Source organism: Eptesicus fuscus, chromosome 4, assembly GCF_027574615.1.
Source record: "Eptesicus fuscus isolate TK198812 chromosome 4, DD_ASM_mEF_20220401, whole genome shotgun sequence".
In the NCBI taxonomy this organism is placed as follows: domain Eukaryota; kingdom Metazoa; phylum Chordata; class Mammalia; order Chiroptera; family Vespertilionidae; genus Eptesicus; species Eptesicus fuscus.
The window spans coordinates 69016268-69032770 of record NC_072476.1 but is presented as its reverse complement, the minus strand read 5'-3'; the positions used below and the strand labels follow the sequence as shown (position 1 = coordinate 69032770).

General features: G+C 39.8%; 1 protein-coding gene and 1 pseudogene across 1 annotated transcript in view; one reads left to right on the top strand and one right to left on the bottom strand.

The window, feature by feature from the left end:
• ACOT12 (acyl-CoA thioesterase 12) overlaps positions 1-2989 on the bottom strand; it is a 32900-nt gene extending 29911 nt beyond the window's left edge. Inside the window, exon 1 of the mRNA XM_008161993.3 lies at positions 2863-2989. Coding sequence (XP_008160215.2) covers positions 2863-2989 — 127 coding nt within the window. The remainder of the gene's footprint in view (positions 1-2862) is intronic.
• A 3246-nt stretch (positions 2990-6235) lies between these two features.
• Positions 6236-15755, top strand: LOC103305355 (vesicle-associated membrane protein-associated protein A-like; annotated as a pseudogene).
• Positions 15756-16503: the final 748 nt, after the last annotated feature.

Sequence of the window (16503 nt, the reverse complement as noted above, 5' to 3'; positions counted from 1 at the left end):
TAAGTTATATTTTTCCACTGCATGAAAATTACTATAGTTTCTTCTTTGATTTGAAATTCAATACCAGGACCCAGCATATCAAGTAATTCAAATAGCAATTTTAGTAACTTGGTGCCAACTTTAAACGTTTTGCTAGGTACTACCTTCCTTTTGTTTTCAAAACAAAGCATCAAAGCTGTATCCATTATCCCACACAACCAGCAGCTAAATGTAGTTAAGCCACTCAGCCAGTGTAAGCACTGAACGGTATGGGAGACCTTGAGAGCACACCCCAAATCAGAGAGGAACTTCTCTGGACACCAGAGAAACACAGTAGGTAATTAGTGAATGTTTGTTATTTTTTTATTAGTAGATTCACACCAAACTCACTGTGCATTAACTATATTGCAGGAGGAGAGTACTGACGAGGGTGGAGCGAGGTTAGGGAGGAACTCCAGTTATTTCGATGTTCTATGTCTGCATTTAATTTGTTGAGAGGGTTTAATTGTTGGTTTCACTTTATATAAAAATACCAGATTTCATTCTCTTTGGGAAAATTTTGGACATGTGCTTCTGCCAGAATTTGACTTTGAGGAACACTCACTTAAAACCCAAACAGAATGATTGGCTCTTTAAGAACTTTTAACCCCGCCGAAACCAGTTTGGCTCAGTGGATAGAGCGTCGGCCTGCGGACTCAAGGGTCCCGGGTTCGATTCCGGTCAAGGGCATGTACCTTGGTTGCAGGCACATCCCCAGTAGGGGGTGTGCAGGAGGCAGCTGATCGATGTTTCTCTCTCATCGATGTTTCTGGCTCTCTATCCCTCTCTCTTCCTCTCTGTGAAAAATCAATAAAATATATTAAAAAAAAATTAAAGAACTTTTAACCCCATTTTGGAGACTTTACTCCCGGTGCCACATTATGAAAACAGTGAATTATACTGAATTTGTATGCTTTGTGGGTTACTTTAACTGCAATGTATAAGAGGTAAGGAAATCGTCTAAGTATTGAAAACACTCCTCCCTATGATTCAATTCTGTAGAAAACTGGACATTCTGGTTACTAGTTGGAAAATAACTGTCCTTCCAAACACGAACATAACATGAACTGAGTTACCAGAAAACTAGCCACAGCAGAACTCTGAGTGATGGAACGGAGAGGATGAGCTTCTCACCTATAAAATTTAGTGAGAGGAAGAGGACATGAAAACATCAGAGTATAAACACAGGGCGAGCAAAAGTAGGCTTGCAGTTGTAATACAAATAAATACTACAATCATTAATAAAGAATAACCTAAGAATAAACTGTGTTTTACATACTCACAACTGTAAACCTACTTTTGCTCACCCTCTACTTACTGTGGGATCAATTTAATTCAGGGTATCAGACTTTTGTCAAGTTCCCACTGATTTCCAGAGACTTATCTGAATCAGTCCTATCTTTTACCAAGTCTATTCAGGGGCAGAGGGCCAGCCACAGTCATTGACCTTTTTGTGCTTTAAGATTTCCAGAAAACTAATGGACCCTTGCAGATATATTCCGCAAAACGTTGACTAATAACACTCATTCCCATTACCTGACACAAGGGAATGGGATGTTGAGCTTATGAAACTATTCTTGCTAATAAAGTGTTATCATGTACACCAACATGTTACCAATTTTGAATGATTTAAATGATAATCGAAGTGCAATAACTAATAAAAGACTAAATTTTTATTGTATATATCAGGTATCTACTAAGTATCTGTAGCACTCTACTAGATTGCACTAGGGACCAAGAAGCAAAGACCTATAGTAATAGTTAGCATTTGTTAAGCATTTATTATTGGCCAGGCCCTGAGCTTAAGAACTTAAGCATGTCCATTACATGAGGTTGGTACAATTATTAGTTCCATTTTACAAATGAAGAAATTTTGGCTTAGAAAGTTTGGTTCAAATAAACTCTTATAAATATGTATTCTCTACCGTAGGTTTGGACATTTCTTAGCTCAACCGTTTAGGTTGGAAAAGGGCATTGCGATAAAGTTGACCAACGGGTGCGCATGTCAACGTGGTTGGAAAGACTCCTCTAAGGAAGTGGCATCTAAGCTGAGATGTGATGCATGGACAGGGCCAAGAGAAGAATATAAGGGCAAAAGGAAAGTCAGGCACAGAGGACCTGAGCAGAGGCCACATAAGGGTGTGTTAGGCAACACACTGATGCAGAAACAGATCTGAGAAGCGAGTGATCCTCTGTTTCACCAGACAGTAAAGAGATGTGCAGAAACAAAACCAATACCACTCCTTTAAGCACATTTTTGTTACTGTAGAAAATATAGTTCTTTTTTTTTTTAAAATGTAATGGGTCCATTCCTGTTCCTTTTAAATGAATTAAGTTTTAAAACTTTCGAATAAGCTCAATATGGATAAAAATAACCCACATAAGCAGAAGCTTTCTGGGGTCCTCATTTATATAACGCGGTAAAGGAGTCCTAAGACTAAACGGTTTGAGAGCTACTGGCCTAGGTCATTCCCAGCGTTGGGTGAAGTAGCTTAATCAGGACGGTCCTGGCCGCTCAGGGCTCACAAGTCAAAACATCCCTCTCCTCACTCATCCCGGGTCCTGGTCTCGGCGCGGCTGGGGAGCCAGGCGGGGGCTTCCGCACGCCCGGGGATGGGTCACCCAGGATCCTCCCAAGTCCTGCCACCCTGCATCCCGCCATCCGCACCCTCACACCCCAGCCCGCCTCCTAGTTCCCAGACACCCTGCCATCCCGGACCCTCCTCTGCACCCCCAGCCCCCCGCCCCCCCCCCCCCCCAGGCCCCTTACATTCCGGACCCGGACAACCCCACCGCCCCCCATTCTGGACCCCTTCCGGCCCACCCGGCCCGCCGCGCCCCTACCTGCCAGGCAGGCGGTGGTGTCAATCCACTTGAGCAGCTGCCCCGCGCTCAGCTCGCCTCGGGCGTTGGCGTGCGCCGGCTGGATGGCCTGGCTCATGTGCACCTCGCGGGGCGCCGGCCTCTCCATGATTCGCCGGAGAGAGAAGCCCCTCCGCCCGCCGAGAGCGCCCGGTCAGCCCCGGGCCGCCCGGATCCAAAGGGCACCCGCGGCGCCGCGCCCTGGCCCCGGGCCCACTCCCTGCCCGGGCCGGCCGCCCGCCGGCTGCTCTGGAAGAGGAGACTCAGGTGCCAGGAATATCGCCCGAACATCGCGAGGAGGGCGAAAGCGGCCTCTCTTCTGTTTCAGAAGCCAAATCTGGGGCAAACTGGGTTGGCAAAGCCGCGAACAGCCTGGGGTTCCCACCCCTAAGGGGAGGAAAGCAGTACCTTTCTCGGAAGAGCGCAGAGGATTAAATGAGATAATGTAGGCAACTCACAGCACGTGCGGGTGTGTTTATGTGGTAAGCAGTGAGGGCTGAGGAACTTGACAGGTGATGAAGGGTTAAGAACTGATTATGCTGAGTGAAATAAGCCAATGAAAGAAAAATACCACATGATCTCACTCATTTGTGGATAATAAAGAACATTATAAACTGATGAACAAAAAGACAGATACAGAGGCAGTAAAGCATCAAACAGACTGTCAAATTACAGCGGGAAGGTTAGGGCGAGGAGGGGGAGATAAGAGATCAACCGAAGGACTTGTATGTATGCATATAAGCATAACCAATGGACACAGACACTGGGGGGGTGAGGGCATGTATAGGAGTGGGGGGGGGGCAATGGGAAGATATGTAATACCTTAATAAAATATGTTTATATGTTTATATGCATGCATATAAACATAACCAATGGTCACAAAACTATGGGGGGTAAGGGCATATATGGGAGCGGGGTGGAGGGGCAATGGTAAGATATGTACACATATAATACCTTAATAAAAAAAATTGGAAAAAAATAAATAAAATAAAAAAAGGAAAATAAAATAAAATAAAATAAAAAAAGAATTGATTAGTTAAGTGATGTCCAGAGAATGTAGGCCTTTTGCTTTAGACACTGATTTTAGAGTCTTTTTTTTTTTTTTTGCCTGGCTGTTGACTGTCAGGTAGAGTGAGTACCCACGCCTCAAGCCTTCATTCAAAATCCACCTTCTGATTCTTAACATAGTATAATGGTTCCAAATAACCCTTTGTTGTTGATCGATCATTTTGTTATAAAATTACCCATGCTGCTAAACAAACAAACAAAAGTCCTGAGTTTTGCAGACACATCAGAGTCACTTAACAAACTAAGGCAACCTTTTGGTTTTAATCTAGAGAATTTATGATTAGAAATTGTCACCTTATTACTAATGATACCAGCAAATCCCAAGAGAATCTCTTCTTTATGGAAGACAAAATCTGGAACGTTAAATGAGAGTTTTCATTCTCAGCCTTTAGCACATAAAAGCTACTACACTTTTTCTAGAGCGGGAGTCAGTGACTTTACAAAGCAGTTCTCATTAAGGAAAGGGTGACATCAGAAAACCACCAGCGTACAGTATGATTCACGGATGTCGTATTGTTATGGGAGAGCATTTATGAGCGAAGAGACGGAAGCCCAGAGAGCTGAAGCAATGCGCCAGGCATGCAGCTGACTGAAGAGGAGCAGCGAAGGTGGCAGAGCCCCTGGCTTAGCTCAGGGCTCCTGACTGTCCAAAGCAGCTGACCACAAAAGCTATCGGACCCCAACAGATGGGTGGTGCTTTTTCATCCCTGTGTAGGTGGCCTGCCAAGCCCCAGCCTGGAGATATCAGAATGGAGAGTGTTAAGTTTCCTTCACCTTTTAAAGATTTTTTTTTTTTTTCAATGAAAGAGAAGGAAACATGGACTTGATCACCTTCAGAATCCTCTCTGAGTAGGTTTCCATCCCATATCAGCATAAGAATTAGATGCAGTCAGTTAGGCAAGCATGAAGTTTGCCTTTTATAAAAAGCACAAAAATAACCTTTCTAAGCAAACAAATGAAAAAGCTTAGGCCGCCAAAATGGTCCTCTCATGCAGTTATATAATTATTTCAATGACAATGTTATTATTCCCATCTCTTTTGGCCCTTCTCTTTGGAAAATGCCTATAGAGTTCTTAATACTATTTTGGCAGATTAGATTATTGTTCAGTGAATACTTACTCCATTTTCTGTTAACTCCATGGGAGGCATTTATGCATGTTGTGCTTGGCCATGTGAGTTGCTTTGGAATGGAGTGTGGGGAAGTAAAAATGTATCAGTTCCAAGCCAAGCCCTTCCAGGCACCACATGTTCTTGGGAATGTCTGACCTCTGCCATGAGAAGATTATGTGCCTAAATAGCCGCCCATCAGCATCTGGGTGCCAGACTGAGTTCCCATGTTGCAGAGCCATTCTAGCCAACCTGCAGACTTGCAGCCTGAAGCTGAGCCACCCAGCAGACATGCAGACTCGTGATGGAGACATTACTTACTGTTGTATGTCACTGTGATTAGAGAGTTATACATCAATAACTGATGCTTCCATGCATGAATTTCATTTATTAATATTTTAGGAAATTTATTAAGTTACTGAAAATAGAATTTGTGTTTAGGTTGGATTGTATTATTTGGGTTTAAACCGCTGACAAAGTGGTAGTATTACTTATATGCTCATATACTTGGTTTCTGGTAAACTTGAGGAATTAAAAAAAATATTTTCAGCACAGGTGTGAGAAGTTGGCTTTCCAAAGTGATTATCTGGAAGGGGACAGCTTGTATCTGTATCTGTATGTTAGGGATGTTTGATCAAAAAGCAGACACAGTACACAAACTCACTATTGTGTTTTCTCATATGTATTATCTCCTATTTACATGTCTTTTGATTATGGTTTCCTATCTTTTGTTGGTTTCACACTGATTTTCATTTTAATAGCCTCAGCCTACAACTACTATGCTTATGTCTTCTGAATGGTCTCTTTTTCTCGTGCACAATGAAAATGTCATTTTTGCTATTATGTTTGAAGAAAAGGCTTCCATTTTCTATTTCTGTTTAGAGACATCTTTTGAAGATGAGCAGAATGTGAAGCCAGCTTGATTTTTAAAGGTCATGCACAACGCAGGAAAGCTGATTGGGAAGCGTGTGGCAAGTATGATAATGAGAACATCTTCAGAATGTTGGAGTGGGAAGGAAGCCGGACAGTCTGACCGCCTCATTCTGGAGATGAGAAAATGAAGTGTTTGCCCTGAGTCACACTGCAAGGCAGCGATCGGGCTTTGGGAAAACTGAGAGCAAGAAGCACTAAGTACAAGAAAAGAGAAAAAAGTGCTTCTGCCAGAAACAGACCCTCCGACATGAATCTGAGAGCAAGCAGTTTATCTGGGAGGGGAAAGCGGGCTCTCGGGCAGGGCTTCGCCTCAGTAGGACATGAGGACACTGTGATGGATGCTGGAATGGTGAGCGCTGGAGGGATGCAGGCAAGGCACAGAGAGCCAGGGTACTTCACCGTTCTGAACATCAGAGGCCGCTGGGAGGCTTTTCATTTTAGGAGACGAATCCCAGGCAGAGGGTGAGGTAATTTAAAGTATTTCATGTAGAAAGACTTTCCGTGTTTGGAGCCCATAAGCAGTTCATGAAAGAAGTACTTTAAGGGAATGCTAGATCATGGCCCATGTTAAGGATTTTTTATATTTGCATTTTTGAGAGATTTTGGTCTGTAGTTTTTTCCTTCTGTTTTCTTTTGCTTTCTTCCCCCCCGCCCCCACCCCTGTTTTTGTCAGTCTGGAACCAGTCTTCATTTGCATAACCTTGCCCCTTGGAAGCTTACAGGCCAGTTATTTCTCAGTTTGGGTTTGCCTGCTATCTTATCATAGCTAGATTAAGTTTATGCATCTCCGGCAGGGATATTAAGGATGATGCTGTGCATCTTACCTAGTGGTGCACAGTGTGATATGTCCCATTTTTGATGATGTTCATTTTGGTCATTTCATTAAAATGGTGTCTCCAAGCTTTTCTCCTGGAAATTGCCCCATTTGTAGTTAAGAAACATTTTGTGTGGAGGTACATTGGAATTATGTAAATACTCATTCCTCAATAAATTTTTTTGATTTGATCATTAATTTATTTTTATTTCCACGGATCCATGGTTTCTTATTTCATTCACAAGCGTGCCCACCCACAGCGGTACTAGACTTGGCCGTGACCCTGCAGCGAGGCCGAGCCTGTGGTTTATGTGAGTGAAGGGCACAGGTCTCACATGGCAGAGCAGCAGGGGCGGCCCCACAGAGCAGTGCTGTACCCCGAGGGACACTCAGCCAGGGCGTGGTTCCCGGGAGTGGTGCTGGCAAGCTAAAACGAATCTGGGGATTTTGATTCTTTAATTCAGGAAGAGGAATTTCCTGGTGGCAAGTGGATAATATTTATCCCCATTAGGAAGCATCAATCTGCCCTGAAGAGACCGTCAGATTACATTTTAGGGATGAAACAAGATTAGTTCTGACAGGTATATAGATCCTCAAAGAATGTGCAATAACTCCTCATAAAACAGCCTAAAAACATTCTTTCTGACAGTTTGACATTTTGTAAAAAGCCTTTGTGACTGAGCATGATAATATCCTGCCTTAAATTTTATAATTGTTTAACACAAGCATGATTTTTTTCTTCAAAGAGATTAATTAATTAATCTATTCATTCAACGCAAATTATTTTGAAAGTCTAATACTGTATTGACCAGACACGGGGCTAAGCATAAGGGAAGGCTCCTGTTCTCAGGGAACTCTTAGTCTGGTGCGGAAGACAGATGAACAAACCAGCAGTGTGCTGTGGTAAGGGGGTATAAAAAGACACAGCACACAGTACCCTGGGAATACAGAGGGGAGGCTCTCCTCCACCTGGCCATCCCCAGACGGTCTTCACACTCTGTCAATCAAGCAGCAGGACCTAAGCATCCTAAGCAAAGGGAACTGCTTCAGGGCTCCCAGAATTGACTGGATATGAAAAGGCAGGCAGTGGGCAGGAGCAAAGACTATGCTGCAGGGCTGGGAAGCACAGCAAAAGTTGCTTATGAAGATTCTGGTCCTTCCTTCCTTGTGGAACTTGGTCAAGATGGAAAGTCCCAGGAGAGAGCATCTACCTGGCTGAGCTTAAATAATATGTCTACCCTTGACCCTAGGGCTGGGGAAGGAAAGGACACAGGGAGGGGTGAGATCTGTTCCTCTCGCAGATCTGAGATGAGATAGGTGGCTGCCATTACCTTCTAAGATTAAACACAGAGGGAGAGAACTTACTCCTTAAAAGGACAGTGAGTTCTAATCAGGAATGGAGAATAGAAGCTAGACACATTTTAAAAATTACCAATGACTCATATAAGGCATGGAAAGACTATGGCTCAGTGGTTGAGCATCAACCTATAAACCAGGAGGTCATGGTTTGATTCCTGGTCAGGGCATATGCCTGGGTTGTGGGCTCGATCCCCAGTGCGGGGCACGTAGGAGGCAGCTGATCAATGACTCTCCCTCATCATTGATGTTTCTCTCTCTCTTTTCTCACTCTTCCTCTCTGAAATAAATAAAGATATACTAAAAAAATTATTTTCTACTGAGTGATTGATTCCCTTAATACATTTTAACAATATTTATATTTAATTAAAAATAACTTTACATTAGGTGGCCGTATTTTGTAGGTCAGAAAAATGTTGGAACTAACAAAGACAAATGTTTTTTGTTTTGTTTTGTTAATCCTCACCTGAGGATATTTTTCCATTGATTTTTAGAGAGAGTGGAAGGGAGGGGGAGGGAGATACAGAGAGAAACATCGGTGTGAGAGAGACATATCGATTGGTTGATTGGTTGCCTCCCGCACACACCCTGACCAGGGCTGGGGATAGAGCCTGCAACCAAGGTACATGTCCTTGACCAGAATCAAACCAGGGACCCTTCAGTCCATAGGGGCAATGCTCTATCCACTGAGCCAAACCGGCTAGGGCAGGAGTTCCCTGTTTTGATTCCTGGTCAGGACACGTATCTGGTTTGCAGGCTCGATCTACAGTAGGGCGTGTGTAGGAGGTAGCCCATCAAGGTTTCTCTCTCATCTATGTTTCTCTCTCTCTCTCTCTCTCTCTCTCTCTCTCTCTCTCTCTCTCTTCCTCTCATAAATCAATAAAACAAATTGTAATATTTAAAATAAAACAAAAACTTCAGCATGCAAATCTTTGCGGAGAGTCTGTTTCCAGGGGATAGCCCGCTTGTAGACAGATTTGATTGGGAGGAAGAGTCCTGTGGGGGATCAAGTGAACTCAGTGGCCAAGAGTTTTAGGTTTCCACAGCTAAACACAGCTGTACAATCACCTACTGTGACCTTCTCCTCTGAGTTTGGGGTGATCTATTATGCAGTATAGGATCCAGCGTAGGACATATTCAATGAAGGGAGTATGTTCTTCATTGCAAGCCTGTCCCTAAAAATTGTGGATCTTAGAGCAGGAGTCCAAACGGAGGCCCCCACACACGTCTAAATATTTAAGATTATAAGTACGTGAGCAAATTGTTAAATAAACTCTGTTCTGTCCTCCCATCCAAAAAAATACATTCATGATGACAAAATAGGAAGTTGGCAAAATAAAAAACTCAACTCAATTTATTATTACCCATATCTGTTCTGTTGATGGGCTGGTGCTGTTTGGATGAGAAATTTACCCAGCTGCTATGTGCCACCATTACAAATACTGTCCTAATTTCCAAGTACTGCCTGAGTCAGGAAATAGAACATGAAAAAAAGGAATGAAAAAGGAAGACAGTACTCCTGGGAAATACTTTGGTATGCAGAAGAATACTTAAAGTTTCAAGTTTTTAGTCAGCCAGTGTACCTTGTTGACTGAAACAGAGCAAAACTTTAATATTTTTCAATTTGGAAAAGGAAACTTAACAGTTTGTTTTAAGAAAAATATGATGTATATTTTGGCATTTTAAAATAAACACTAAATTTTTACTCATATGATAGAATCAATCTAAGAATTGTTTTCCTTGTAATGTTTCTAATTATAATAGAGATTCATTAGATTCTGTTATTATTAGTAATTATAGCAACATTTATTGTTATGTGTGCCAGGCAGTATATAAAGTGATTTATATGCATCATTTCATGTAATTGTCACAGGATTGGTATAGGTACTATTAATAATTCCCATTTTATATTTGAGAAAATAAGCCCAAGCTAAGTACCTTGTCCAAAGTCACATAGTGGGAAATGGTAGAACCAGGAATTGAATCTGAGAAATTTGACTGCAGAGTCAACCTAATGCTTGAGATCATGATTATACTTTTCTAGATATATTGTACTATTTTATTTATTATGCTTTATGTTATCCTAATTACATTCTTATTTTTATAATCAATTTGAAATTAATTTCATCCTTAGAGTTTGTTTTATTAAACAACTATAACTTCAGAAATTCAGCATAGTTTATCAAAATGTTGTTTGCAAAATGAAACTTTATTCTAAAATGTACCCCAAAATGCAAGACACAAGTACCACTGAAAAAGGTAAATGCATATGTATAGACAATGGTGCAACTTAAAAAATATGTTAGCCTTTTTAAGAAGTCTTCCCCAATAAAACCCAACATAAGGATCTTTTTCTGTTTCAAACAATTTAAATTATACAAAAAAACCTCTAGCACAATTCCAAAAACATAGTCAAATACAAAACTATACACAACTGTGAATCCAAGTACAAAAACAACATATATATGTACATTTGTTGAATCTGCGCAGATATATAGAGTGCATCAAATTAATTGTAGTCTAATTCAGGACAAATTGTACATCAACTAAAGAAAAAGATCCCCAACAAATCATAGAATGATGAATTAAGACTTTGAAAAATGGCTGTCAAAGGATTTATTTCCAAAATCTCCCATATAATCTGGCAACTGTCTCTTCTTTCTCTTCCCCTACCTCTAAAATATATGATTCGGTTTACTCTGATGTTAACCATTGCATGGCTTATTAAGACTTTGGCCATTTTAATTAAGACCTTTTCATTATATTTGCTTTCCTGCAACGTTTTTTTTTCATCAATATGTCTTCTACATTCATATTCTAAACATCAGATACTAAAATCTCATTGCTACATCAGTGTATTATTATTGTAGCTTTCTTCCCTCAAGTGGACATTTAAAGTTCTCAGCAAATGAATGAAAAAGTACATAGATAACCTCCACAGAACATGACTTCATAAAAATAAATTTTTATACTTTAATACCTCAGTTCTTAAAATATTATTAGTTACCAAGTCAGAGTTTTAGAGCTTAGATTTAATAAAAGTTCAGAATGTAGTCAAGAGGACAGAAGTTAGAACTATAAAGATGTAGGCAAATATTTTTTATTCTTGTTAAATATGTGAATGGGTTTAATTGATTGGCAGAGGATATATTTAATCATATCACCTTCAACTCTCATCACCTCTTGTTTCTTTCTTTATTTTAAATAATTGCTTCTTTCTTTAAGAATCTAAAATTATCTGTGAAGATTGATATTATTACACTATTTCTCTGGCATTTTCAATGAGAACTGACTGTTAACATAGGCAAGTGAACTAAAAAATAGTGGTTAATTTTCAGAAAAATCAGGTCCCCAAACTTGCTTTTATTGGAAGGGGAAAAAAAAAGATTTAAAAATTAGTTTTCAGATTATTTCTCTATTTCAATACAATTTTCTAACTATTAACAAGATCTTATTTTGACATCAACAGTGCTAGATATAGCATTATTAGTAGGATTATCAAAATGTAATAGAATTAAGAAGATATATTTTATCATTGTTACTTCTTTGAGAAACTTATGGTGCTCAGACATTTTTCAACTCAATATTCTTATTTTAGAGGTGAACAAACTGAGGGTCGGAGAGAACATAAATAACGTGTTTAGAGTTGTATAGTGACAGCAGGATTGGCCCTATTCTGTGTGATGCTACAGTGGTCTGTCACTCTGTGATACTATCTAAACTGCTAATAAGAGGTCATTTATTTCTTAATTTTTAGAGATTAAATATAACTTAATAAGCAAAACTAATAAAACTTTGAAAGGCAATATTTGAGTTGCTTTTTTTTCATTTGTTTGTTTTTGTTAGAGGTTATACATATTCATCATTAGGAATATATCTCAATTTTTCTGTTTGGGGTCAAATAGCAATAAAGCAAAATAACTGAGATTATTTCAAGCTAAAGAGCTTCTCCATAGCAAAAGAAATAATCAACAAAATAAAAAAGCAACCTATGGAATGGGACAAAATATTTTCAAACCATATTGTATCTGATAAGGTGTTAATATCCAAAATATAAAAGGAACTCCTACAACTCAACAGCAAAAGTACTGATAACCCAATTAGAAAGTGAGCAAAGAACCTGAATAATTATGTTTTCAAGAAGACATACAATAAACAAGAGGTATATGAAAAGGTACTCAATATCATTTTTCATCAGAAAAATGCAAATCAAAACTACAATGAGATAGTAGGATCTGTTAGGATATCACTTATTAAAAAATCAAAAGATGAGTGTTGACAAAAATGTGGAGAGAAGGGAACCCTTATATACTGTTGATGAGAATGTAAATTGGTAAAGAATTACAGAAAACAGTATTTAGGTTAAATAGAACTATCATAAATTAAAATTAAAAATAGAACTACCATATCATCAGGGTATTATCCATGGGAGTTGAAATCAGGATCTCAAAGAGACACTTGCATTTTCATATTCACTCAAGCATTATTCACAATAGCTAAGATATGAAAATAACCTAAGTGTCTATTCATGAATAAAATAGATAAGGAAAATGTGTACATACATACAATGACCATTAGTCAGTCTTAAAAAAGAGGAAATCCTGGCATTTGCAACAACATGGATGAACCTAAAGGACATTATGCTAAGTAAAATAAGCCAGAGACAGAAAGACAAATGCTGTATTGTTTTAATTATGTGTGGAATCTAAAACAGTCAAATCCATAGAAACAAAGAGTATTATGTTGATTGCCAGTGGTTGGGCAGAGGGTATAATGAGGAGGTGATGTTCAAAGGGTATAAAGTTTTGAGTACCAAAGATGAATAAGTTCTGGATATCTAATATATAGCATAGTGTCTATAGCTAACATATATATATATATGTTATATATATATATAACATATATATACATATATATGTACATATATACATACATGTATACATACATATACATATATATGTTATATATATATATATATATACACTAAAATTTTTCTAAAAGGGTCGGTCTTCTGTTAAGTGTTCTTAACACTAAATATGATACTACACATTTATAATACTTGAACAAAGCTCATTTATAAAATATTAATAGACATTTGTCTCAGTGTTATAATATGATATGTAGCATAAAGAAGCAGAACAAACTCAGGATCTTCAAGAATCATATGCTTACCTAATGACATGCTTAACATGTATCAGTAGAAGCCAGCAATCATGTTTAATAAACAAAATACAGTCAGATCATTGCTGAGCTCTTATTTTCTACTAGAGGCCTGATGCACAAAATTTGTGCAATGGACTCAGTCCTCGCAGCCCCAGCCAGCCCTCGCAGCCCCTCGCAGCCCCTCGCAGCCTCAGCTGGCCCTCGCAGCCCCAGCTTAGTCCGAAAGGTAGTCTGAAAGGTTGTCTGGAAGGTTGTTTGGCTGTTCGGTCTAATTAGCATATTAGCTCTATATTATATAGGATTAGTTATAAACCTCTTTGTTTCTTTTCTTTTTTTTTTAAAAAATATATTTTATTGATTTTTCACAGAGAGGAAGGGAGAGGGATAGAGAGTTAGAAACATCGATGAGAGAGAGACATCGACCAGCTGCCTCCTGCACACCCCCCACCGGAGGATGTGCACGCAACCAATGTACATGCCCTTGACCGGAATCGAACCTGGGACCTTCCAGTCCGCAGACCGATGCTCTATCCACTGAGCCAAACCGGTTTCGGCTGTTTCTTTTCTTAAAAGCTGCTAAAACCCAGATAGTGAAATTAAAAAAAAAAAATCCCCCAAACAAAACCAAGCTAACACAACATGAACTATAAATTCCTAAAAACATTTTAATAAAGAATTAGAAGTTGGAAGTAAAGTTAACAATTAGCTTACAAGTTTTGTGGTTGTCTATGGGAACTGACAGAGACTGGGGAGTTGGTACAGGGGAAGCAGTGGTGTGGTTCATTGTAAGGAGCTGCTAACGTGAGCTGTAGTGACTGGAGGAAGCACCTTCTGCTGACACAGTGATAGGTGTTTAGTAACAGTGCTCCTACAATAGGACTCCAGGGACCACTGGGGAGGGGGACTAGCAGGAACAGATTGAGAAAGATTACTGTTAATTTGATTGGATGAACGATGGAGCTTATGGTAAAGATACCCAGTATAGTTTTCCCCAAAGCAAAATATCTTGGAAGACTGCTTAATGGATAAATGAATTCTTTTATCAAAATGTAAAAATTAATTACAGGAAATATTACAGAAATTGTGAGATGCCATTACTACTTTCCATAGGAGCTTAAGATCTGTATCAACTTGCGTTTTGAGTCTTTTTTGTCTTAATAATGTTTCTCAAAAGATTGGACTCTGTTCTTCCCAGTGCTTAAGTTATTCCTTGAGGAATAAAGTAGGTGTTTCAAGAATAACATTAATTCTTTTAAGCTAGTAGCTACATATGAAGGCACATTAACTTGTTAATAATTCTAAATAGTGCCTTAACTACAGAGATGAACTGTAGGTACTAGAGATAACAGGACTCCCAAATTCTCTCTAGAGAATTGGGGGGAGGGAGGAGGAAGAGAGAACATTTAAGGCAATTCAACTCACAAAAACTATGTGAGTTTTGGCTAGGGGCTCCCGGCTGCACATAGGTGGGCACAGAGGGTCGCAGTGGCCTCGGTGGCTAGTGTGTAGCTGAGTCAGCTGTGAGATTGGATCTGGAGCTGCTGACTCAGCGACATAGCTGCAAGTGTCTGGTGCTGGACCCGTGAACTGGCCCCATCAGAGAGTTCAGCTGAGCTGCCGCTGCCGCTGCCCCCATCTCCAGCCAGCTGTGCTCTGTCGGTGTCCGCCTCTAGGGCCAGGGCGAAGCAGGAGCAGATCCTGGCCCTCGCCCCTCCCACAGACCTCAAATTCAAAGGCTCCTTCACAAATGTAGTCACTACAGATCTTAAGTTGTGGAATCCACCATATAGAAAGTATGCTTCCAAGTGGAGACTACAGCACCTTTTCAGCACTGCGTGAGGCCCAACAGTGGGATTACTGACCCGGGGTTGACTGTGACTGCTTCAGTAATGCCTCAGCCTTTTGACTCTGATCCCAATGAAAAGAATAAACACACGTTTATGGCGCAATTTTTGCTCCACCAAACATTTCAGATATGGAAGCTGTGTGGAAAGAGGCGAAACCTGATGCGTTACTGGATTCTAAATTGAGATGTTTTTGAAATGCCCAATGAAAATGATAAATTGAATGACATGGGACCTGGCAAAGCTGTTCCTCTGAATGCATCTAAACCAGATGGACTCACACCAAAACCACAAAGTTTCACTCAATGACACTGAAAGTGGGAAGGTCATGGAAGAGTGTAAAAGACTTCAGGGAGAAAGGATGAAGCTATCAGAGGAAAATCGACATCTGAGATGAAGGCTTAAGGCTCAGAAAGGTAGCAGCCTTGGATAAAACTGGATCAACCTCAACTGCATCCTTTGGAGATGATGTTGCCAGTCCTTTTCCTTTACTTCTTGCTGGAATTGTGGCCATTTTCATTGGATTCTTTCTAGGGAAATTCATCTTGTAGCTTGAAGCATGCAGAGTGCTATTTCTTTTATTTTCTCTTGACCAGAAAAAGATATGCTTACCTACCATTTCATTGGCAGTATAGTCCATGGTGACCACTTTTTCGTGTGTGTACAGTGTCATATAGGCTTTGCCTTTCTCTTATGGTTAGAAAATACAATAAATAAAAAACAACTGTTCAGCTACTGGACTAAGTATATATTACCAGATCATCACTAACAGATGTCAGTCCTTTATGAAATTCATAAAGAATTGTTTTTTCTTTGTGGTTTTAATAAGAGTTCAAGAATTATTCAGTCTTCTAAATGTTATTTTAATAAACCCTTTAAAAATTATCTGTTGCTGTTACCTCTCGAAATATGATTTTTGTTGTTGTTGTTGTTGTTAATCCTCACCCGAGGATATTTTTTTTCCATTGATTTTTAGAGAGAGTGGAAAGGATGGGGAGAGACACACAGAGAGAAACACTGATGTGAGAGAGACACATCAATTGGTTGCCTCCTGCATGCATACCAACTGGGGCCGGGGATTGAACCTGCAACCAAGGCATGTGCCCTGAACTGGAATCAAACCCTGGACCCTTCAATTCATGGGCTAACACTCTGTCCACTGAGCTAAACATGCTAGGGCTATATGATTTATTTAGATTGCTAATCTCACTCATTCAGGAAGTGAGGGGAAATGGTGCCTCTTACAGCATAAATTTGCTCCTTTACCTTTGCTAATATCCTGGTAGAATTTTTCTTAGCCCTTGTGAGGCAATTGCTGACTGAGTTTTTCATCCTTAC